The 24543-nt window shown below is 46.3% G+C and overlaps 2 protein-coding genes across 7 annotated transcripts; one reads left to right on the top strand and one right to left on the bottom strand.

Annotated features, from left to right (window-relative positions):
- The first annotated feature begins 400 nt into the window (after positions 1-400).
- Positions 401-20992, top strand: LOC122388049 (LIM domain only protein 3-like). 3 transcript variants are annotated; one of them, XM_043378821.1, is made up of 6 exons: positions 401-482; positions 7978-8064; positions 15831-16065; positions 17929-18054; positions 18382-18498; positions 20602-20992. In XM_043378821.1, the coding sequence occupies exons 2-6, from the start codon at positions 7980-7982 to the stop codon at positions 20690-20692; spliced, it is 654 nt and encodes a 217-aa protein (XP_043234756.1). In that variant the 5' UTR covers positions 401-482; positions 7978-7979; the 3' UTR covers positions 20693-20992. The 3 variants fall into 3 exon arrangements, with proteins under 3 accessions (XP_043234756.1, XP_043234755.1, XP_043234757.1); XM_043378820.1 differs by lacking the exon at positions 401-482 and adding an exon at positions 7010-7190; XM_043378822.1 differs by lacking the exons at positions 401-482; positions 7978-8064 and adding an exon at positions 14271-15033.
- Positions 1120-4113, bottom strand: LOC122388048 (probable transcriptional regulatory protein Nmul_A2722). 4 transcript variants are annotated; one of them, XM_043378816.1, is made up of 2 exons: positions 3992-4113; positions 1120-2377 (listed from the first exon to the last, which is right to left on the bottom strand). In XM_043378816.1, exon 2 carries the CDS (start codon positions 2335-2337, stop codon positions 1534-1536), a length of 804 nt encoding a protein of 267 aa, XP_043234751.1. In that variant the 5' UTR covers positions 2338-2377; positions 3992-4113; the 3' UTR covers positions 1120-1533. The 4 variants fall into 4 exon arrangements, with proteins under 4 accessions (XP_043234751.1, XP_043234752.1, XP_043234750.1 ...); XM_043378817.1 differs by lacking the exon at positions 3992-4113 and adding an exon at positions 3885-3941; XM_043378815.1 differs by lacking the exon at positions 3992-4113 and adding an exon at positions 3749-3879.
- Positions 20993-24543: the final 3551 nt, after the last annotated feature.

The raw sequence follows: 24543 nt of genomic DNA, 5'->3' as shown, positions 1-24543 counted from the left end.
TCACACTTCTTATCACGAGGTTTTCATTATGTAATTTGTAATAAATACCCTGTGCTTGACAGACGGATATGAAACAATTTATGCTGACATTCATTTTCACTCTTTTATTAAGCTGAAATTGTTCGGCACTGCCGTTTTAAGAAAGGCGTGAATGACAGAAGCGCACGGTCAGCTTTTCACTGTTACTGTTATAGCCGGCGTGAAATGTCGCACAAGTGTCACATGTCACTGTCATCACTGCTGACATCAGCTGTCACCCACATCCGGCCGATAGTGGTTCGTTGGCCCGTGTCACGTGACGTTAGGCTGACCTCTGATTGGCCGGTTCAAGGTCACACCAGCTGACCGCCCAGGGTCAAGGTCTTGATCACGCGAACCATCTTAGGCGCTGTGATGTGACGACTGGCAGTGGCTATAACTACACTGTAAGAGGATGGAGCAGCTCGACTGAAGCGCATGCTTCTTCTCACTTCAGTGAGCAGGTGAGTGTGAGGGAGAGTGAAGACTGAGGGCTATGACTCAAGTGTGAAAACTGCTGAAGGTGGCCACCCAGAGCCATCCTCTTCCCTCCCTACGAGGACGAGCTGGCCAGCCGGCACCGACCGCGCCGGCCAGGGTGGATCCGGCAGGACCGATAACACTGCACCGTTCAGTTCACAGACACTGACGCATTAAACGGACAGTACAGATGTATGTATGTAGAAACGGAAGGCACTGAGCGCACACATTGGCCATTCGCGGTCTGGGGTCCCAGCTCCTTGGTCCCGTACGCCGAGGGTGCTACACTCTCAGCCTCAGTGGTCAGCGATGATTTGCAGGCAATAGGCATCTTTTTTGATTTTTTGACCCAGTCGGGAAAAAGTTCTATAAAATAATCCCTAGCTCTATCTTTCCCTTGTCTATGCAGCGTTTCCCCGTTGGCGGTTGTAAAAAGAGGTGGGGAAATGTTTATGTCGATTACGGCGCCATCTCCACTAATATCGGTGCACCCTGCCACCCAGTGAGAAAGGCCGGAACTAGGCAGATATCAACGAATAACGAATGAAGCTTTGAATAAAGTCAACTGTGCTTTAGTTAGGAACAGCTCATCTGTAAAACCCAGCCAAGAAAAACGCAAAATTAATTTGTCATTTCTTTCCAGTGCATTTAGCACCACGGTTTACGTTGTGATAACCAAGCAGCAACCAGCAACCAGAAGCGCTTTGCCATGTTTGCAAACAGCAGCCAATAGTCAACCACGACAAATTCAGTAGGTAACAAGTTCTACGACCCTTGACTGCATACGACCACATACAATCAAGCTGTTGGTGAATGACACAATCAATCAAGCACCCGTTGGTGTTGTGGGTTCTGCCAATGGTAAACCATTGGCATGGCTTAGTGATAAATGCGGACGTCATTAGTTCCGCACCAACTCACTTATTCTGGTAGGCTGCGAAAAGAGCCTAGGAAAACGATCAGCTACGGCATGATGCACAAATAAAATATTAAACATATCAACATTCGCCCAAATTCACTCGCACAGCACCACGGTTACGATTCCACCTCGGCATTTGTAGACACTTTGACCACATCGTTCAGCTCATTGAGTTTATCCAGGAGCGACTCATGCAGCGTCGCGTCCTCACCCGTTAGTGTCACCGGTGTCAGCGGCTCATAAAGAGTCTCAGCGTGTTTGACTGTATACCCTCTCTGCGTGAGCGCCTTCTTCACGGCGTACACGTCATCCCAGGAGGTGTGAAACACGAGCACCTTCTCCCCGGGATCCTCTCCGTCCTGTTCTTCCACATCCTCGGCACCAGCCTCGATGGCGTGCTCGGTGACGGCGTCCAGGTCCCCCGGACCGGGAGCCGTCACCACCACCCCGCAGCGCGTGAACGCGTGCTTGGCCGGCCCCAGTCGGCCGCGGTGCTTCCGCAGGAACGCCGTGATGTCGTTCACGGAGCGACGCACGTTGTCCGTGAAGAGCTCGACCACCAGACTCGAGTTGCCCGGACCGCAGAGCTCCACCTCGCCGGGCCGGGCGTTCTCGCGGCCTTTGGCGCCAGCCTTCAGGATCGACTGGATGGTGGCATTGGGCATGTTGACACCGCGCGCCTGGTCGATCAGGTTCTCCAGACGGAGGTTGGTCAGAGGATCCGGACCGGCCTCGGCCACCGCTGTGCGCATCAGCTTGGCGAGACGGTCGAACTTCTTGGAGCGCTCCTGGTCCTTGGCCGCCTTGATGTGCCGGATGTTGGCCCACTTGCTGTGACCGGCGTGGCGGCAGGGAACGTACAGAGGACGGAGCGCCGGCGTCAGGCCGGGCAACAGGGCTGCCAGCCTCCCCAGCGACATGGCTGCTGTCGGTCTGCAGCTCACATCCAGAAGCACAACTCTGAAAGAGAAGAATGAGGTTAATGCTACTGATAACAAATGTTTTTTTCACAAGTGACCCAATAGGAAATATGTACCATTGGGTCAAATATAAGATCATTTTAGAATTTATGTTCTTCTAAGGATCATACAAAATAACAAAATTGATACTGTTATGTGTAATATTTCTGGCAATACAAGGAGCAATAGCTTTATGAAAAATGTGCACACCATTGGTATAACAGCTACAGGATGGCAAATTGACAGAGAATACATGAGCAGAGTAAATGCATATTGCAATGGATTACATCAGTACAATGCTGATTGCTGAGTGAATAGGAATATCTGTTCCTGATCTGCCTTTACTTGTGTATTTGCCATTTGGGGTCATAGGCCCTGCCTTCTTGCTTGCTTGCTTGCTTGCTGGGTTAGGACGCGCAGCCACCCTTACCCGTAGTGGAGTTTTCACAGATTCTAACATACAGGGGGAGGGGAAGGTTTGATTGGACTGTGGACACCTCAACTGCTCGGACCTTTGCAGACATTTGTAAATGTTACGTGATTAAAGTAAATAGTTCACTTTAAACATGGGGTTTGAACTGGAATAGCAGTTTCGTAGCTTGAGCTGAGACTAGCACAAATCAGGAGCTATTACCGCCCAACGATCACCCCAGACAAAGATATTCAATTTCTCGTTCTGTAAAGGGTGCCTTCCAGAGGAATGAGTGCCTTGCTGAGGAATGCAGCCACATCATCGTCAGCCAATCACCATGCTGCTCATTGCCCATTGGTCAACGTGTAAACTGTAAAAAGCTTCCACGTCAAATAATTAGTTCTTCCTTTATTAAAATAGGTATAGAAAATAATCCTTTTATAAAAACTTCATTTTATTTTCTGATCATTTTAAGCACAAAATATCATAAATCCATTGCAAAAACTTATTTGAGGAAAGCAAACTATTCCCTTTAAATATGAGGTGCCAGATGGCATCATTAGGAGTTCTGCACAGGCCAAGAGTGCATCAATGTGCATCGTGTGAGCAGTGAGCACACACAGGAATGGAAACAATATTTATGAAAGGCTTGTTATCAACCCTCAAACCAGTAATGTATATACTGTACCTATGTTACAGGACACTGATAACTGAGCTATTGTTATCAACAGGGGCCCTGTTCGGGCACTGTTTTTATATCAGCGTGCCGTCGGTTTTCCCCATATAAGGAAGTTATTGCTGGCGTGGCTTGGCCTCTCATTGGTCTTATGAATAGACCACTTGAATTTGACCAATGAGGAGCCAAGAAGCAGCAGCATGGTTGGCGGTTGCAGCCTGCTGATAAATAAACGGAGTGCGAACAGAGCTATGGTCTACATAAGAAAATTAGCCCTCACCCACCTCATCATTGGTCTATTATTATTTATTCACATTTTGAGGGAGAAATTAAACTCAACTAAGAATAGACAGTTTGGTCCGGAACAGTAAAATTTGCAGCTGTCAACTGGCATTTGGTGATGACACACACCACCTACACCTACACTTGGCCGGAGCACATTAAAAATGAAATGTTCATGTGTGGAAAAATTAAGTTGCAGTTCACATATAACCTGCAATCGGCGAACAAGCCCAATTGTAACTTACTTTCGTTTAACTTTACCACTGAATTCTATAATGAACTTTACCTATCAACAATGCCTGCATTTCCATAACCCGAGGCTGACTGTTCTACTGCTGACTCTCTTATGTAAAAGTATTGATGTTGCCAGGCAACCATGTGTTACAGCAGCTGGTTGCTACGCAACTAGCAATGCCCGGCAAAGTTTCTTTGCGTGTTGAGCACTACTTCAAAATTTCTTTTTGCCTCACCTGCGTCATAAGCGCTCGTATATGGAAGCATGAATATGGCAGCACATATTTTCGAGGACCGAGGATCCCTTCATTTTGAAGTCAAACCGTCAGCTCACGATAACAATTTTGTGCCAAGCTTGAAGCTACCCAACGTTTGGTCATAATTCATAATTACACTAGTCTAAGTTTATCAAGTGTTTGGGTTCAGGGTTGCAGCTGGTTATTAGAGCAAAATTATGCCACAAAAAAAGCCGATCGCAATGGCGACTGTGGCAGACGACTTAGTTACAAGCTACAGCACACGGGGCATTTTACGGCTAGGTATGTTTTTTTTTAAGCCTCCGAAACACTGGCAGATCCAGCCATTTTCAAAGAGAAGGGCCAAAGCCGGTCACTGTTGGGTGCTCTATAATGGTACGGGATGAAGGTGACGATGATAATCCCCTCCGCCTCTCAATTAAAATCCCCGGCGTAAATTTAATCCATGCTAGGGCAATTGTCAGATCGTAACATTCCTGAAACATTTATTTGACTGTCAACATTCGAAAGAGCGCTTAAAACATTAGCAAGTACCTACTTTTGACAGACCGAAGGTCAGGACTCCGTTTGTACCAATGATAAAACGTTCCCGCTTTCGATACCTATATTTGCACTGAATGGGTTTGGAATGAGGTTTTATCCGTATCTCACATGCACGTCGTCATCTTTTGTGAATTACGGTCCATAGGAAATTAAAGTGACGAATTATATTTGGAAAGGGGGGCCAAATCACGTTTTGGCCGCCCCTAGTCCTGACTTTGGCCCGGTCCCCCCCCCCCCCCGGAGATCCACCAGTGCTCCGCAATGCATTTTAGATAAAATTCGCTCCTGACCCAGACTAAGCCAACTGCAGAGGCCTCAGCGTGTTAGATAACGGTGTTGACGACTGGTCATCTGGTCCCCCGACGAAATGGAACGTGAATAGCGACCTATCCCTTCGGCTCCACGATCCGACGGGAGGAAGGGCCCTTGTCTCGCCGCTCCAAACGGTGTCGGGGCGGGCCAACTTCGTCGGTGCCTGCAGGGGTTAAGGGTGGAGGGGAGGGAGGGTAGGAGGCTTTGAGCCTTCCGCTGCCGGGCCAGCTGACGACAGTTGGGCGACGGAGGCGGTCGAGTGAGGGCGACGAGACTGAAGGAGGTGCTGTCGTTTGCGAGGAGCTGGTCAAAAGCAGGATTTGATCATCTGGTAAGAAATCGACAATCATTCCCGCAGAAGGCATTTGAACCCCATGCCGGCAGGCGGCGCTTGGCAGGTGAGTAAGGCGATACCTTGTTGCATTTATGCATGATTAAAGGTGTAGGGAAATGAAATTTGACGTTCCAAAGGCAATCACAATACACATACAGCAAAAATGAAGGCAGACGTTTCCGACACTGTGCTTTCACCAGTGGAAAATAATAAATTTCTATACATTTTTGTCTGTGATGGACCTAGGATATGGAACGGAATGGAATAGTATGGAATATATTTGCAAAAAAGTGCGGTATTCCGTTTCAATTCAAAGTTGTGGGGGCACCGCCTCCACGGTCCCAGAGTTGGGGAGGGGGGCAAGCTGCCCCCACTGCCCCCTCCGGCTCCCGCGCCTATGAGCACAAATATCAGTGTAAAAGATAGGGGAAAGTGGGGTAAGACGGTCAGGGTAGGTAAGACGGGCACCCCTTCTGCAGACCAAACCAATAGCGCTACGAGCAAGAAAAGTTAGGACCAGAATTGCCTTTCCCACTACACACCACCATTCAAGTCTGGTGAATTTGTGTTCAGTCGATAATCTTTTATTTTGATTTCTTTAAAACACTCATTTCATTGAAAACATCCATAATGTATTGTGCAAGCTTTTGTGTACAGCACTATAGAGTTAAAAACTCGCAATCACTTGTGGTACACTCATATGCCAACAGTGTTCATTTACGGCGGATTTGCTTTGTCTGCATCAAATTGTCCACAGCGAAAAATCGTGCTGAACTTCTGACATTGAGTTTGGGGTAAGACGGGCAACTATGAACCCAATGGGTCTGTAATGGTGAAAATATTTTTGTTGCTGTAGGAAAAAAGAAGCATTTCTAATAAGAATATGTTCGATTCCGATACTCACAGACATGTTAGCAATATTCCTTCGGCACAGTTTATTCTCGAATAATGAATGTGAAAAACGGTTCTACATGGCTTCTGAACTAGGGCCTATATAGGAGCATACGCCTTCTGCACGAATCTCGTATACTGCCATTTCCGAAGCACTTGAGACCAACGAGCGACTGTATAAATGCGGCTAATCTCGGGCATTTGTTGCGAGCTGCGCTGATCGGTGAAAGAAGCTGGCCGTCTTGCCCTACCCATGTGACCGTCTTACCCCATGGGGTGGGGTAAGACGGGTTTTTGCAAGGTTTTGCAAAAATAGCTGCAGTTTATTTGTTGAATCAGGTCTAAGTCTCATCTTCTGGCAAATGAAAGTAAAATGTCTGAAAAAGGTTTTCACCCAGTTTCCCGTTTCTATGATGTTTCTAACCGGCCGAAAAATGGCTCCAAAGTTAAGGTGCCCGTCTTACCCCACTTTCCCCTATATAAATTCAAAATCAGCTCCAAAACTACCACAAAATGTCGTAAACATCGAAAAATCACCCGAGGTCGCCAAACTTCAATCAATGACCTTGATCTGACCTTCAAATGACCAAACACCCATCATATGCATGGGACGAGCATCATTTCACATGTTGGCACGTTCCTAATCACAAAAAGTCACGCACGGATTATGTGTGCCGACATACCTATGTATATACGCCGAATCTCAATTCCGGCCCGACATGGTGTCGGAAAACAGGTCACAGGTCAGAGATGATTGAGGTCAGGGTCATAAAATTTTAGGGCTGCTTTTTACGCGCGTTATTCGAAAACAGCCACTGGGCTGTCATCCAACCCCCTATAAGTGCGAGGGTGGACATTATGACGTTGCATCAGGTAAGAACAAATGCCAAAGTTTTGAATAGATTTCTCTCATTTTGATTTTCCATTCATATTCCTGTCATCCCATCTTTCTTTTATGTCATTGGATGTGTTAATAAAATACTCTCTCGATTCCAAGTTTCAAAAAGGCCTTATAATGAAAATCGAGAATCTCTCCTAAGTGATAAAACGAAGATAAATGAGATCCTTCGCATAAAATAACGGTCGCTATAGGTATGATACGTAGGCCTCCCCAACAATTCATATCTATCTCACCATCTCCCCCACTTCGTCCGGCCGCCCCTTCAATAACGTAGCCTGCTCCGGCTCGCTTGGTTAAGTTTTCCATTAGTTCGGCAGCTTCTTTCGATTAAATTTCTGACGAGTTTTTACAACACCTGGGTATCCGGGTGTATCCTACCGCAGTTTTTAATGGCTCCGCCAGAATAGGACGCTAATTGAATTTCCCACGGTGTGATAGAGGGCATATGAGACCATCCACGGCGCACAATGAACCTCTATTATCACCAGGGTTACCAATAATCTGCCTCACTCGGCGTTACGTCGACAGACAGCCATAGAAGTGGTATATCACACTGGGGACAGTACGGGGATAATAGCTGCGCCGTAGGCCCCGTGGATGGGACAATAGCTTCGCTTCACTCTGGCTTGGCTGCTAATCCCGTAATACCTGAGACTCTAGTGCTCACCCACAACAGCATCAGACTGGTAGTAGACTGGATTAGACTATCGGTCCTTTTTAATTCAGTCTTCGCTCATCACTGCTGCTCCTCCGTTGCAGAGATGTCGGCTGGCCGGCAGCGCTTGAAGACGCGCGCCATGTCGGGTGGCCAACTCATCAGTCCAGTGGACGCCAGCACCAGCATAGGTGAGGGTACGAGACATCTCTGATGGCTGGGATCTAACAATCGTTAATTAACCCTCGCCCAGCCAACCTCCTTCTCATCATGTGTACGGCCATGGGAGGTAAATACACACTGAAAGAAAAAATTACTCACGTTACCACCCCAAACTGAGTTGTCAAAACTCACGACGGCAACTACTCAGGTTCCCTTGGTAACTACTCTTTGGTACTCTGGAGATACTCATGTTAACACTAACGTGACTCATACATAACGTGAGTATTCCGGGTGAGTTGTCAAAACTCACCACCTAAGTACTCAGGTTTGAGCTTCTACTAAGACGCTACCCACAGTATTACCAAGGTGGACCACACACTTACTCAGGCTAATACTAACGATAACCAACCCTGAATAACGATAATACTAACCCATTTAAGATGGGTCTTACTAACGCGGATGCCAACGCATAAAACCAAAAATGCGTTCGTTAACCTTACGCCTTGCAGACGTGACAAACACGAGGAAAACACTGACGTTTATTACAAAACCCATCATACGAAATCTCTGCCAACATGCAATTCAAGAGCCGAGGACGGGGCGCAATCCATTAAACACAACACTAAAAGACGTCCGTAAAAAAAAAACAATGAAACACTCCCATAGATCGCAAACACTGCGCGAGATCGCTTAGTTTTTGAACCGCTTCCTACCGCGAGATCGGCGCACTGCAGCTCGAAGGGTGCTGGCTGCTGGTATTCTGGCTCAGTAGCGCGAGGGCATGGAAGACCATGGGCGCACTTTCTCCGTCGCCATCCTTGAGACTGCAGTTTCCGGAAAACGCACCAGTGTCTCCGAAACTTTACCTATGGACCGAAAACAATAAGCTGTTAAGAAATAAAGCGGAAACTTCAGAATACATCGGCGAGGTGTGTTAAAGGGAATAGTTCACTTTCACGAAAATAGTTTTTTCAATGGATTTATGATTTTTATGCTAAAAATGATCAGCAAAAAAATAAAACCTTTTTATAAAAAAATATTTTCTATATTAATGAAGAAATACGATCGGCTTTGTATCGGATTTGGTGACAATCGGCGCAGCGCTTCTGGAGATAGGTATATCAAAAAAAAAAAAAACTCCTGAAATAACCCGTCGTGAAAACGGCTAGTGTTTTTCTTTTTGCAAAGCATGCCGCGCTAAATTATGCAGATGGCATAATTATATTTTATATACTGACACTGTGATCGCAAGATACAGAAAGAAGTAAAAAAAAATCTAGTAACTTTTTAGGAACCTGTTAAGATGAGCTATAGATCTCCGTACCTATCGAACAGGAGCAGGCAACTTCACATTCTGAAGCCACCCGGCGGCGAGCATCCGGCGTCGATCGGGGCGAGCGTCTGCACCGGCACCAGCCCCGGCATGCAGCAGTGCGGTGGTATATCCAGAAGAAACTGTGAAAGGAGACATACAGTCGGTATATTTTAACGACACATTTTTGAAAAAAAACTACTTCCCTACCTTAATATATCCAACACAACCCAGAGGAACCCAGCGGATAAAATATTTACATGATATTTTCACGTATTTCATCATCAAAACTTTTCATAGAACAAAAGCATTGAATATCGTCAAATACGCATTCCATCATTAAAATAACACCTGCAAAGCAAAAATCTTCACTAATTACCTATTCTTTAGGGCACATCTCTCTTCGGAGATGTGCTCTCACATCTCCCTCATCTCTCACGGTACCTTATATGCCTATTTCCTCGCGACACACAATTGCGCTTATGGTCATTGATCAATAATAAATATTAATAAGGTAAGTAATGTATATGAACATACTTACTATTGGCCTCGGAATCCGAGTTTCAGTTTCTGCACACCAAGTCCATAAAATGCTGCACACGCGAGCGACGCACTTTCACCACCAAGCAACAGAATTCAACTGAAATAATGGCAGACGCGCGCGAAACGTGCGCGGCTGTGCCACATCGGCTCAACCAATCAGCGAGCTGGAAGCCTACTCACGGCTAGATTACTAACCACATACTCATGATCCTGAGCATAAATACCAAGCATCGATGAGTACTGCCTCACATCATCGCAGGAGCTATGAACGAACTAAGGCATCGTTGGTAAATACGTTAGTTTACCTGAGTATGGCATGAGTCTCATCCTGAATAAAAGGGTTAGTTTCCAAAGGGTGGTAAAATTTTTTCTCAGTGCAGTTGCACCTCCTCCTATCGACGATTTGGACGATTAGCTTCTATTCTACATAGAAACGCTAAATATGCAGGATGGCTGCCCCGTTATGCAGGGGCAGCCTATCAACTCAAGAGAGTATGTCAAATTTGATGAAGCGGCTACGTCGTCGGTAATGCTATACGTGAAAATGTATAAAAGGTGTGGCGTTGGCCGGGCCTGGTCGAGTGAGGACTTAAGACTGGAACTTTTTAGAAACATATCTGAGAATAAACGATTACGGAAGCTGCTGCAGAGCTCTCAGCTCAACCATACGTAATCACAGTATGGTGATGCATCAATGGTATCAATGGCCAATTGGTCCGCTTTAGTTCGTACTTCCATACAGTGTTGTCGGTCTCAGAAGAGAACCAGTTAAGCTTGGTAAACATTTTCTGATGTCAGCGCGCTGCGGTTCTACAGAAACTTTGACCGCTGCAGCCTGTGCCTGCCGGCCCGCTTCATAACGGTAAATGACGGGTGAAACGGTGACGTATTTCAGACAATATGAGGCATGCCCTACTGCCGGAGTTCGTCTGATGCTCGTCCAAGAAACCACTTTGATGTGGAATAGTTCCTAAGTTGATGCGACGCTAGGGTGGTTTATGATCCGAGACTATGATAAGCTCTCATTTGGGAAGGAATTGATAGGCTTATTTCAGCATAGTTGGCAGTAGCGAGAAGTAAATAATAAAAACTTGCCCTCGCCGTTGTGGTACGGAGTTTTTATAGGATGAAAAGACATTTGAATTTTGGAAAAGTTCGTTGTTCATTGGCATATGGTTACGCGTGAGTGACCAATTTAAAAGCTTGCGTACCTACCTAGACCTACCGATTCTAATTTTTGTACTGTTAGTCGTTAGAACGTTCTTCGTGTTGTTGCGATCGCTGAATATCGGCAACCTCGTAAATGCTGATTTGAAGGTCTCCTTGCATTTACAAGTTTCTTTTTACTTTAATAGACGTTAAAATTGAATTCCACGAATTATAAACTGCCTATATAGGCAGTGTATAATACAGTTGATATAATGGCCTATCTATGGGTGAATGAAATGCTTCATAAACTTTTCCTCAGTAAAATCAGACCGAAAAAAAATGCGTCACTGCATAGTGCATGTTGAATGCTATCGGCCACCATATGGTTAAAGGAAAAGGGCCACCTTCGTGAAATATGAAGATAGCGTTGTTTTTCATTTTGACATTATTATTTTTCATTTTCTTTTTAAAACTGGTGCCAGAAGTGCACAATTCGCGAAAAAGTATTTAAAACTATTTAACATATTGGTACTATGTTGATACTCTCTACGGCACCTACTGTATGATGGCATAGCGATGACGTCACACTCAAGCCAATCAGCGTTCAGAAGACAGACTCGTCGGATTGTGTCAGATAAGCTGATTGGTTAACCCATTTACGCCCTTCGTTGCGTTTTCGCAACGCAAGCAAGGGTCGACGTGATCGTAGCTTGAGAAGTGTGTAAAAGAGGCTCACCGATGAGACAACTTTCAGCGTGTGTAGCATGGTTGTGCGCATGACGCTACGCAGTTACAAGTCTGTGCAGCCGGTAAGTTACTGCCTAGAGCTCCCAGAGTGAAGTCGAAGGTTTTGTGAGCGGTGACGTCACGAAAACCAAGATAAGTAGGCTAAGTGCTTAATAATATCGTAATGAATATTGTGTAAACATATTCTGCAGAGTCCCTACAATAGCTTAGATATGCATTTTTTAAAGAAATCATGCTACAAAAAGGGTTTGTGACTATTTTCAAATATGACTACGGTCGCGTTGCGGGAACGCAACGAAGGGCACATCGGAAAGACAGCGATGTTGCGAAAACGCAACGATGGGCACATTGGCAGGGTAGCGGAAGTATGAGTATCAACAATAGACTTCACTCGTGATACGCTGTGGGTTCTCTCTTTCTCTCGCCCATCTTCCTCCCTCTCCTCCTCGATCCCCAACTCTCTCTCCCTCTCTCTCTCTCCCTCTCTCTCTCCCTCTCTTTCTTTCTCTCTCTCTCTCTCTCTCTCTCTCTCTCTCTCTCTCTCTCTCTCTCTCTCTCTCTCTCTCTCTCTCTCTCTCTCTCTCTCTCTCTCTCTCTCTCTCTCTCATTTTGTAGCCATGATGCTGTAGCGGCGGAACATCTTCAATTAAGGGGGGGGCGGGGGGGCACTGCCGACTTTTTGTCCCATTTTTTCCATTTCCATTTCCATGCAACGCCCATAGGAATAATGTTAAAATGGCAAAATCAAGGGGGGCACGGTGCCCCGGTGCCTCCCCCGCTCCGCCGCCTATGCCATGAGGGACGTGTATAGGTATGTTTAGTGCAAGGTGCGTTCGCACGTAAAATGTTGCGACACATTTCACATTTACTGGCTCAAACAGCCACTAACACTCCTTTCTTTTTCTCTCGCAGATTATCGGCCTCGGGCTGTTCGTTCACATAAGCAATGTGTTTCCATGCATCTGAAAATCGCATGGTACGAAAAGGACCCATGCATCAAACGGTCGGCGATGCTGACGGAGCTGAGAGATAATTAGGTTCTTTGGAAATTGGATCTACTATGTACATTGTGCATATATAATGAATAACGGGGATGTAGTCTGGTATCACGCGACAGATAGGCATCGCCATTCTCTGGATACAATCTGCTGACTACCAACCTTTACGTTAGAAAAGATAACTGAGGGTCGGCAAATAGTGGGATAGGCCCCCTCTGGGGGTAGCAGAGCCATTTGGCATGGGGGTAACGAGGGCGGACCTGGGAAAATAATATTTTTTAGGATTCATAACTTGCATAGATTGATAAGCTGCTTGATGTGGAGTATATGCTCGTTTTCTTACTTTGATAGGCTTTTTATCTAATCAGACCATTTTAGAGCTAGCAGGATTATTGGAATTAGGGGAGACATTTGTCTAATCGTAGACTGGAGACTGAGCCCAGCCAGTGGGCAGGCCACCCATGACCCACCCCCTTCCCCCTCCCAAGCACTCACTGCACCCGGCTACAGGCGCGCTCCTATGTGAGCTGCCCGATTGCGATATACATGTATATAGTTGCCCGCGTCCTTTGTCCCGCCCGGAACAGGGGGTTGAGGCGTGGAGGAGAAGGATTCAACTATCCTGAAGATGGAAAGGACGGATTGACGTCGAATCACCATTCTGTCCTGGCATTGTCTCGAGAAAGAGGTTACACGTGAAGGTCGCTGAGAGTGGGGCCATGAACATTTTGGATTAGGTGTTAACATGATAAACTGGGAGTCGATTTGTTGTGATGCGCTACGCCTTACGCGGGTAATTTGTGAGAGCCGGATCGGTCCTTTTTTCTTTTTGCTGAGAGTGGGTACGACTAACCTGCAATGGAATTTAACTTTACTCCTAAGAGGGTGGTTAACAATGATTGCGGATATACGCGCATACGTGAGGCACTGGTTTACTCCTAATCCTCCGTTTAATTGTATTCAGTGTGGGGTCTGATAGGTGGGGGTAATGGCTCTGTCTAGCTTCCAAAAAGAAAGCATCCCCTGGATACGTGTCGACCACAACTTTAAATGGACAACAATGGACAACGTAAATGGTTGATAATGACCGTGTTGCCATCTCCCCGTTCGCGAATCATGAAGTTATGCTTCCTCACTGAGGCTCTTAGGCGGGTTATAGAGCATGATGGATGTGGGGTCCGCATTTTCAAGCAATAGTTTTCAACAGTTGATTGATGTTTTGTCAAAACATATTAGCATATACGGCAGTTCAGTGTACTTTATGTCCGTCTGATGAGCCCGTCGTTGCGTTTTCGCAACACTGGTGGCGCCCGGTGTGCCGCATGTTTTTTACGTTTTTCTCGAAAAACTTTTGCTGCAGGCAAAAACTATTTTCGATTCCATGCAAGGCCGTGGTAGGAGCATAACATATTTTGATTTCATCGATTTTCATGATGGTCAATATTCCTGGGCATAAATGGGTTAAAGCTGAGCTGGTTGGAGCTGATTGGTAAAAAACCAAAGCCTCGCCGCGGGTGGCTGTATTGTCGGATAAGAACGCATTCCTGGGATAAGGACGCATTCCTGGCGTATTTTCTTTTAAAATTGCCGATAACTACGAATGGAGGCCGAAATCGGCCGTAAGGAGGTCGACAGATAGGTTTTCGGACACGGGCTACAAGATGGCTATCTCAGTTTCAATCCCCATGTTAAAGGTGGCCCTTTTCCTTTAACGCTGGTCGCAGATCGATTGATTCGATTTAGAATTTTAGAAGAATACCATCTTAGAAATTGATTTTGTCCGGTCACTGCCCATGTGCCTGCACCTATAGGCAAGCCTATAGGTACCGATCGAATTCCAAGAACGAATGTCAGTCTTAGCGAATGACTACAATACAGAATTCAGATGTCGAGCTAGCAGTCATGCCTGTCTGGATTTATCCAGCTCAAGCTCCAAACCATTGTTCAAGATCCAATTTATTGCAAATCGTTCGGCTGGCTGGTCACCAGCTGGTACTCGGAAGTACAAGCATCCCTCACTAGATGTCTCTGCCGCCGTCCGTGACCAAACCGTGACCGAGGCAAGACCGAGGATCCTCAGTCGATTAGTAGTAGCTGGACGGGGTTCGTCGGAGCCGAGGATCGGAGTGCTGTTTGGGACTCGGGTGTGGCGGTGGCTCTGAAGATCGTTCCTATGCTGTCTGATGAGGGCGCACGAGGTAGCGGCCACCGAGGCAGGGTTCGCAGTCGGGAAAATCGAGATAGGAACGGTAAGATGTAGGCAGCTCGGAGTTTCTGAGGCACCTTCAAATGTTTTATGTTAGCTTACATAGTGGGGTGCAGTGAAGGAGGCACATCAGATTGTGAAGAAAAAGGAAAGGGAAAGGGAAAGAACAACTTTTAAAAATCGATTACCGATTCATCCTCCATGAGCCATTTGCGTGAGTTTATTTTCTGATGTTGAAAATGTGTAATTATACGCGCAGATTAAGCCTCGTATCACCTCGTTTACTGGACGAGCAGCTGTGGCTGGAAAAGCCCTCGTGGAACGGCCTGGCTAGGTAGGCTGTACCGCATCCACTCATGCGTGGCGGCACAGCATCATATTCGTAACGCTGACGGCGCAGCAGCCACGACTATCAATCTCAGAGTCCAGCTTATGCTATGCATTACTGACTACTGACTAGTGACTACCTACCGCTGATTTGTATGCAATTATTAGTCATCATGAGATTTTGAAGCCCAGGGTGTGTCTGCTTATGTTGCGATTAATTATCTTGTTCTCGAGCTAGGTATTTGGGATTATGATTGACACTAGAAACTAGCATTGCCTAATCGATTTCCTCCCTCAGGACTCAGAGCTACATCTTATTTCAGATGTATCTGGAAAAGTAAATATTCGACACCTGGCCCACATCGAAATCGGTCCCTAAAATCCAAATTTGGAGTGATAGAAGTGGGCGCTACTGCTGTTGGACTGAGAGTCGAGGCAGGTTTGCCAACCTCCATAGACGGTCCGACGCCCTTTTGATATGACTGACCTCTTCTCCCTGTGACCTCTCCTCAGACGGCCGTCAGTCGGAGGTGACCTCCGATCCCTCTGATGTCAGCGCTCCAGGCGGGTGCCGTCACTGTGCCGGCTGCGGAGCAGTCATCACCGACCGCTTCCTGCTGCAGGCGGTCAGCAAGTACTGGCACGAGGAGTGTCTGCGCTGCGGCGCCTGCGCCTGCCGCCTGGGCGAGGTCGGGTCGTCACTCTACGAGAAGGCGGACCTCATACTCTGTCGCAGAGACTACCTCAGGTCAGTGTGTGAGTGGGGGAGGAAAGGGGCTAGTTGTGAGTGGGGAGGGGCGGGACTAGGTCAATGTGTACATCTAGGGCAGAGCATGGAGATCATGTGATATTGTTTGGAGTTTGGACTAATGGCCAGCCCATTATGAATATTAATCATGACTTTTTTGCTGTAGCCTTTTCCTCAAATTGACGTTTCATCTTGAACGAAGACTTTCATATGCTGCACGGAAACATTATTGCCATTGTTCACTGGAATGAGGCTATCGACAACTATTTCATTGGTTACGTAGACATCGAACATTCATGTCATTTTTCCAAACGACTGCACTCAATGATCACCGTTTGAAGCGCCTACTCCGAGCCTGTTCCGTCCGTCAAACGAAACGGCTTGCAACAATGGAACGCTGTTCGACGGGCCACCATCCCATCGGCAGCAAACTCGACGCCCGAAGGCTATCAATTCCAACTTGGAGCTGCGATCCGGCCGGGCAATCATGTTGGGCGCCGACAGGTCGCGTTGTTCCCGAAATTAAATTCCTTCCTATCCGCACAAAGTCATCGGAGTAAATTGGACGTGTCAAGATGAAGCGGCCTCCGCCCCGGGCCGTCGTCAAATCGCCCGACGCGACCGTGTCTACTCGTTACTAACTGTAGTAACTGTACACTCGGTGATGTTCATCCTATCGGGAGCGACGAACACCAATCAAATGAGGCCAATCGACGGGAGATGAGAGGCGGCTGAGCCGCCCAGGCATTCACATTTTAATGCGATGATTACGAGCCATCTACTCTGAAAGGGTAGCGACAGAAGAAAATGGTTGGAGTAGCTCTAATCGATTGATCGGTCGGGCTTCATTCTGAGAAGTGATTAAAGGGCCACTGATGAAGCCTGGCATAGCGAGTGCTCACATTCTGAACTGCGTGGCTGATTGGGCTTGTAACGATTTAACTTGTAATGAACCGGTAGCTATAAGCAGCGCTTATTCCCGACACATTCATCACAATTCTCAGTGGCTATACAGGTAGTCGTTCCCAATCGTACTTGGACACGAATGTGTGAAGTTACGTCACTGCAGGGCTCTATACATAGAGGAAGTCATTGGTACCAGTGGTACCACCCATTTACATAGCTGTTATCGTAGCCTTCTCATCCTACAATCGACCTTCTTCCCCATTCGTCCGTGCGCCTGCTCACTGCTCAGCTACCCCTTATAAGGGGTGTATACAGTCAGACCCGTCTCTAGCGACGAAAATAACCTCAGTCAGACTCGTCTGCAGCGTACAGTCTGTATACAGTCAACCAGTGTCGACACCAGCTCTGGATCCGGCCCCTCCCGTGCCACGGGACCATGCCGGGCCCCTCGTCCCACCACCACCACTGACCCTCGGTCCGAACAGGGACTAATTGGACCACGGGCCACCGCTGTCCCACTGTGTACCGATCCGATACAGACGCAGTAAGCCCTCGTTAGTCGCGGAGCTCGGCCAGGAAACGATCGCCCTCTGGTCCACCTCACGAGCATGAAATCAGCGGCCGGACGTGCTAGGGCACAGCACCGACCGTGACAGGGGCAGGGGACATGGAAATAAGGAAGGGGCTTGAAGGGACAGAATAGAGGTCTGCGACAGGGCGCCGGACGGGACAGGGAGCAGTGAGAGTAAAATAACATACAGGACAAACTGCAGAAGGCGGGATAGAGCAGGTTAGGGGCAGAGTGGAGTAGGAAAGACCGACACTTGACAGGACAGGGGTACCGGAACGGGGAGCAGGGATGCCGGATGTGCCTCGGACAAGAAAGATTTACGAGTTCCGCGATAGCAGCCCATTCTACATCAAACTGACTCAAATATTTCCGCTCTGTTTTGCCAGGCTGTTTGGCAGCAGCGGCCACTGCACTGCCTGCAGTAAGCCGATCCCAGCCTTCGAGATGGTGATGCGGGCCCGAGAGAACGTCTACCACCTCGAGTGTTTCGCCTGTCGTCGCTGCAACCAACGGTGATTGATCTGCATTGGCTAGCGATTTGACGGGAAGAATGCGTATGCCATGCATAGGTAATATGGCCTTTCGGAAGTCGTAATATCATATTTGTTTTTAGTCTCAGCCTGCTCTTTTATGAATATTATCGGTAGCCAAAATAAATTATATCGCTTACTTATGTACGGCCAAGGCCTTATATGTATGTACGGCTATTGATTTTCGCCATTGATTATATCGACCTCATTAGGGTGAGATATGGAATGCATATTTACATATATTCACAGGTCATTCCAATCTAGACCGTCAGATAAACATTCAAATGCACTTATCGATATGTTTCGCAGGTTTTGCGTGGGCGACCGCTACTACCTTCACGATGGTCAGGTACTCTGTGAACTGGATTACGAGGAGCGGCGGAACCTACCGTTGGTAGCGCAACTTCCCGCCATTAGTTCCAAACGGTGAGCTTGCAGGGGGCGGGTAATAGCTTTGGTTGGAGGAAGTTATACGAATATGTTTGAATCGGACCAATCGTTTATGATTCAAGCAATAAAAGTTTTCGTCTCTCGTAACCAAAGCATCGTATTTTTAGGCATATTTGTTTAGTCATATTATTCATGTTATTTTTGTTTAGTCATATTAGTGCCAGTAGGTATCATTACTGGTTCATACCAAAATTTGAAGAATTAATAGGTATGTGAATGTACCTATTCGAAACGAAAAACGGAAATGGTTGTGAATTGTGATAGAACTACAGGGTGTTTCACTAAAAGTGTCAAAAAGTAAATGCTTATTAAAGATATATAAAATATGCAAATCACGTGATTGCGCATGTGGCTTTGTTGCAAATGTTTGGACATTTATGCTTTGTCCATTTAAGATGTATTTTACACCCATACGGAGCGAGGGCAGGAGGCCAAAGTTACTAGTCGTTTTTTCCTTATACAGACCAAGAACAGGTTATTTACACCCCAACAGGAGGGGTGAATTACACTTACATTTGGTGCCATCAGAAACTTTGAAACGGTATGCCGACTTTTCAGGAAACGTTTTACTCTCTCACCTCGCTACGTTCCAGATTATAAAAGTTTAAAAGAGCTTCTTAAGAGGTTTAAAAGGGCTCCTTCGATGCCAGTTCCAGTCCCAAAAAAGGCATGGGTCGCCCCTCACATCTCGGCGGAAACCGTTGAAAAGGTCAGGGTCTTTTTGAGGGCCTTTGAAGATAACAAGAAGCTAATTTCAACATCAGAAATAGCCAAGGCCTTACAAGCTATCAAAAACAACCACTGTGACGGCTGTAGCCACCAGGAACTGGCTGGACCAGAAGTTCCTGGGCAAAATAATCAGCTGCCTCACCGCCCGCCACCATGGCCAGCGCGAAGCCCCGAACTGTCACCGCTAGACTTCTGGTTTTGGTCAGTGACTCAGTAGCTCTCGCAGAGCTGAGGAAGACTCAAGTCGCATCACTTCGGGAGCTGAAGAGCACAATTCAAGGCTTTGCCGACAGTCTGGACGCTGAATATGAAAACGGGCTGTGAGCCACCTCCGGACACGTGCGGAAACGGTGCATCAAAAGAAGGGGCGGATATGTGGAATAGGTTTGAGTGACGGTGATTACGGAGCGAGCGAAGCGAGCGTAGTCTTTCCTTAGATTAACGGAAATTTCTGAGTATGAGCGGCCGGCCGTGGTCACGCTTCTGCGAGGCTCATATCTCAGCAACCACTTGACCGATTTACACGCGGTAATTTTTGTAGGGTAGCTTCATTCCTTCTACCAAGTATTGGACTATTCCCGATGCATGTGGGTGACCCCTTATGCACGTGCCACGTGCAAAACGAAGAGGTGTCCGTTTTGTAATTGTTGCAATATCTCGGTAACTACTTGGCCGATTGCGCTGAAAGTTGGCATGTAGGTAGGCACCCACTAGGCACTGCATATCCATGTGCCAGAGTTGGGGTGCTGCTGCACGTGCGCACGTGCAGGGGTCGTTTCCAGATCTCGAGAACGGCTCGACCGATTGCGCTGAAATTTAGTACACAGTTAGGGACCGGTTAGTAGGGTGCCGTGCACAAGTTAGTTGGGACCCATTTTGCACGTGCGCACGTGCAGGGTGCCGCTTCCAGATCTCGAGAACGGCTGGGCCGATTGTGCTCAAATTTGGCACATCGCTAGAGACCGGTTAGTAGAGTGCCGTGCACAAGTCAGCTGGAGGTACCCCGTCGAAATTTCGCACGTGCAAGGCCCACCCTCTCGCTCGCTCCGTTAGTCGCCCCAAAAGGCGTTATACTGGTATCGCTGTTATATTTTCAAATGTCCAACAATTGTCAATTGCGGATGAAATGATATGCACATTTCCAGTTAGAAAACATTGTTCTTATGTGCATTATGACCTTATACTTTTTGACACTTTTTGTGAAACACCCTGCACCCTGAAACACCCTGTAGAAGGTACAAAAAAAGTGTCTTCGAGTATAGCCTGTCCTGTGTCTCATCGACGCTTCATCTCCTCAATCTCCACGCTCAATGTCCGTCACCATATGACTATACCCACTTTTTGCCGCAGGGGAGGAGCGTCAGAACCGGACGGCACGAGACATAGTCAGACCGCACCATCCAACGGCACCAGTCACCAACACCCCTGCTCGGTCCGCTGAGACTGAAACGCCTTGACTAATGACTGAAACGACCGACTGGGTCTAGCGGTGTCACCATGACGGAGCACTGGACGATGTACACCATGGACTCGCGTTTTTCATAGTGGCAGACGACCCTGCGCTTGTCATTTACGTCATTACCTGTTGAACTATGTGGTTTGGAAGACGAATAGGTAGAAGTCTCGGTCTTCTTGTGTAGGTGAAATTATTAGAAACGTTTGCTTTTTATAACGAAAACGGACGTTTTAAAGCTTAAGTATTGTGCAATGTGCACCAACTTTAATATAATTGACCGATGGCGATATGCATATTGCATATTTTGTATAGAACTATGACCACTTTGATGCTATCGATCTTTCTTATATAACATCGCACATTGTCACGTCAGGTAAAGGCCAGTGCAAATGAGCCCGAAATTCGAAAATGCATACCTAATGCATTGCATATGCAATGCATCAATGCGGACACATATGTGTCCGCAGATTGATAAGTTCTGGTTTAGACATGACATCCCTAGTCAATTATATTCAGCGCTTGTTTTTGCTAATTTTTATCGCTTCATGAGCATGCGCTGCGGTGTGCGATAATTACAATAAACCGAGTGTGCTCGTGCTCTTTGGAAAAAAAGCTTATTACTATAATTTTATTTTCATCTGTAGGTACTGACTTATTTGCGCCGTTCATATGGCTGGGTAGTGGGTAATGGACCGATGATCGCATCACGACAACGTTCGTATGTCTAATCCTGTAGGTATCGTTGTATAGGTACTATACTATAAAGTTCAGGTCTCGCGGGTTTAAGCGGTAGGTAAGTACACTACATTTTCTAGGTGCAAAACCTAAGGTAGGTTTTGCACCTAGAAAATGTAGTGTACTTCAGGCCATATCTTCGTCGTCTGAAGCTTTTAAGTGTTGAAGATGCGATCGACTTGTTGGTTCACAAGCCGGCCATGATCGTGTAAAATGGCTTCATCGTAGATTGATTAGTTTCTGAGATATAACCGGAAATGTAAAAGTGCAAAACCTACCGCTTAATCTCGTAAGAGCCGTACGTTCAACTGCGGCCGTCAAAAGAGAGCTTCGCGGACAAAAAGAACACAGGGTCAGAAAATGGAATAGGCTATAGGTAGGGGTGGGTGGGTATACATAGGTACGTATTACGTAGGTACCTTAAGTGTTGTACGTACAACACTAGTTGAGGGAAATACGAAGTAGGATACAATATATTTGAGTGTTGTGCATATTTAAGTACAACACTCACCGAATTCACGCCAGCAAATAGTCATATGTGTAAATAAAAGTGCACATCGCAAATGTTCATAGGACTATATACCTAAGTAGGTACCTACCACTGGCAGATCCAGAAAGACGGTCTTGGACGCAGGCGCTGCGGGGCTGGGGAGTAGGCCTTTAGGACTAAAGTACGTATCGCTAAAGTACGTAGGACAAAAGTACGTATGCAAATGTTCGTACGCAAATATACGTAGGCGATAAAGTTCGTATGCCAAAAGTACGTACGCAAATGTTCGTACGCAAAAGTACGTATGCAAAAGTACGTAGTGCATAAAATACGTATGTCAAAAGTACGTACGCAAATGTTCGTACGCAAAAGTACGTATGAAAAAGTACGTAGTGCATAAAGTACGTATGTCAAAAGTACGTACGCAAATGTTCGTACGCAAAAGTACGCATGCAAAAGTACGTAGTGTAAAATGTACGCATGACAAAAGTACGTACGCAAATGTTCGTACGCAAAAGTTCGTATGCAAAAGTACGTAGTGTATAAAGTACGTATGCCAAAAGTACGTACGCAAATGTTCGTACGCAAAAGTACGTATGCAAAAGTACGTAGTGTATAAAGTACGTATACCAAAAGTACGTGCGCAAATGTTCGTACGCAAAAGTTCGTATGCAAAAGTACGTAGTGTAAAAAGTACGTTGCCAAAAGTACGTACGGTTCGTATGCCAAAGTACGTAGTGTATAAAGTACGTATGCTAGAAGTAGGGTATAGCCAGTGTAAGTTGAGCCACTTTTTCTTGCTGCTCTGTTGCCATACTATAAGGGAACTCATGATAAATTCATATACCAAATAATATAGCTTTGTCCATTTCGCCCATTTACTCATCGAGAAATTTTGCTATGCCTTGTAACAAATGCTCATTAAATAAAGAATAAGAAAGGTATTACACATTGATCAACTTAACCCAAGGGCGGGGTACGTACTTAGTACCCTACGTACATTTGCTATACGTACTTTTGTCCGTGACGTACTTTTGTCCACACGTAGGGTAGACCGGGGCAAGTCGCCCCGCCGAGGTAAAACGCCTCACCGATGTTTCTCGGAACTGGCAGGGTTCTGGGAAAAAATCCTCCCTTCTGGTAATTCCAACCACCGCAGCCCGGGGAGGGGCGTTTTTCGCCCCCCCCCCCCTGTCTAACTCCGTACATAAGAGAGCTACGCAAACAAAGGCGATACCAAACGGTTGGGGCAAAATGCCCCATTTGCAGTTGCTTCACAAAGCACTTCCTAGCTGGGAGTCCGATCATAAGTGAATGGATTTGAGGGATGGAATTTAAAGTAAAATGTCCAAAGAACACATTGAGCACAAATTTGGCCATCCAGGTGATGTGAGATAAAAGTAGGTACCTATGTAGCAAAATAAATTATCTGGGGCGTCTTGCCCAAGGCTACCCTACTTTAGGTATACCCTACGTACATTTGCTACACGTAGGCTTTTGTACGTGACGTACTTTTGTCCATACGTACTTTATACCCTACGTACTTCTGCGATACGTACATTTGTCCGTGACGTACTTTTGTCCATACGTACTTTTTACCCTACGTACATTAGCTATACGTACTTTTGTCCGTGACGTACTTTTGTCCATACGTACTTTATACCCTACGTACTTCTGCGATACGTACTTTTGTCCCTGACGTTCTTTTGTCCATACGTACTTTATACAGTACGTACTTCTGCGATACGTACTTTTGTCCCTGACCTACTTTTGTCCATACGTACTTTATACTGTACGTACTTCTGCGATACGTACTTTTGTCCCTGACGTTCTTTTGTCCATACGTACTTTATACAGTACGTACTTCTGCGATACGTACTTTTGTCCCTGACCTACTTTTGTCCATACGTACTTTATACTGTACGTACTTCTGCGATACGTACTTTTGTCCTTGACGTACTTTTGTCCATACGTACTTTATATTGTACGTACTTCTGCGATACGTACTTTTGTCCCTGACGTACTTTTGTCCATACGTACTTTATACTGTACGTACTTCTGCGATACGTTCTTTAATCCTACGTACTTTTGCTTACGTACTTTTGTCCTACGTACTTTAGCGATACGTACTTTTGTCCGTAACCCGGGGAGTAGGTACCTACCCGATCTACCCCCAAAAAGTTTCTGTAATTTCCCAAATCTCGCCGGATTTCGATTCCTTACGCACTGATGAGCAGTTTAAAACAATCTTTTCCTATATAGTAGAAGTTGTTTTATTTTATTTTATTCTAGAAAAAAACGCAAGACTGTCCATTTTGGGCGCTGCGGGGGAGGGGGGGACTTGCTTCAAATCTTCCCCAAAATCAAGTGTTTTTATATACCTTGCCCGAAATGCTCCCTGGATCCGCCAGTGTACTGTACATACCCACGTTGCATTATGCACTATGTATGTATGTATATGCAGCGATGCGATTGCGAACATGTCCTCAAATAATGTAATAACATTTTGCTCATAGATGGCAGCACCATATCAATCCCAGATGACGCCACCAGAGCCTTTGAGGAGGAATGCCTGCCTGCCCTCAACAGTCAACTCACAGGAGTAAAACAG

This window comes from Amphibalanus amphitrite, unplaced genomic scaffold (assembly GCF_019059575.1).
Source record: "Amphibalanus amphitrite isolate SeventyFive unplaced genomic scaffold, NRLGWU_Aamphi_draft 000306F_arrow, whole genome shotgun sequence".
NCBI classification, from domain to species: domain Eukaryota; kingdom Metazoa; phylum Arthropoda; class Thecostraca; order Balanomorpha; family Balanidae; genus Amphibalanus; species Amphibalanus amphitrite.
Note: the sequence above shows the minus strand (reverse complement) of the source record. Positions and strands in the feature narration are given on the sequence as shown.

Excerpts from the sequence above, each read along its gene's own strand:
- LOC122388049 (XM_043378821.1), top strand. The coding sequence starts at position 7,980 with ATGTCGGCTGGCCGGCAGCGCTTGAAGACGCGCGCCATGTCGGGTGGC. Across the intron at positions 8,065-15,830 it reads GGACGCCAGCACCAGCATAG|ACGGCCGTCAGTCGGAGGTG; the intron begins GTGAGGGTACGA and ends ACCTCTCCTCAG. Across the intron at positions 16,066-17,928 it reads TGTCGCAGAGACTACCTCAG|GCTGTTTGGCAGCAGCGGCC; the intron begins GTCAGTGTGTGA and ends CTGTTTTGCCAG.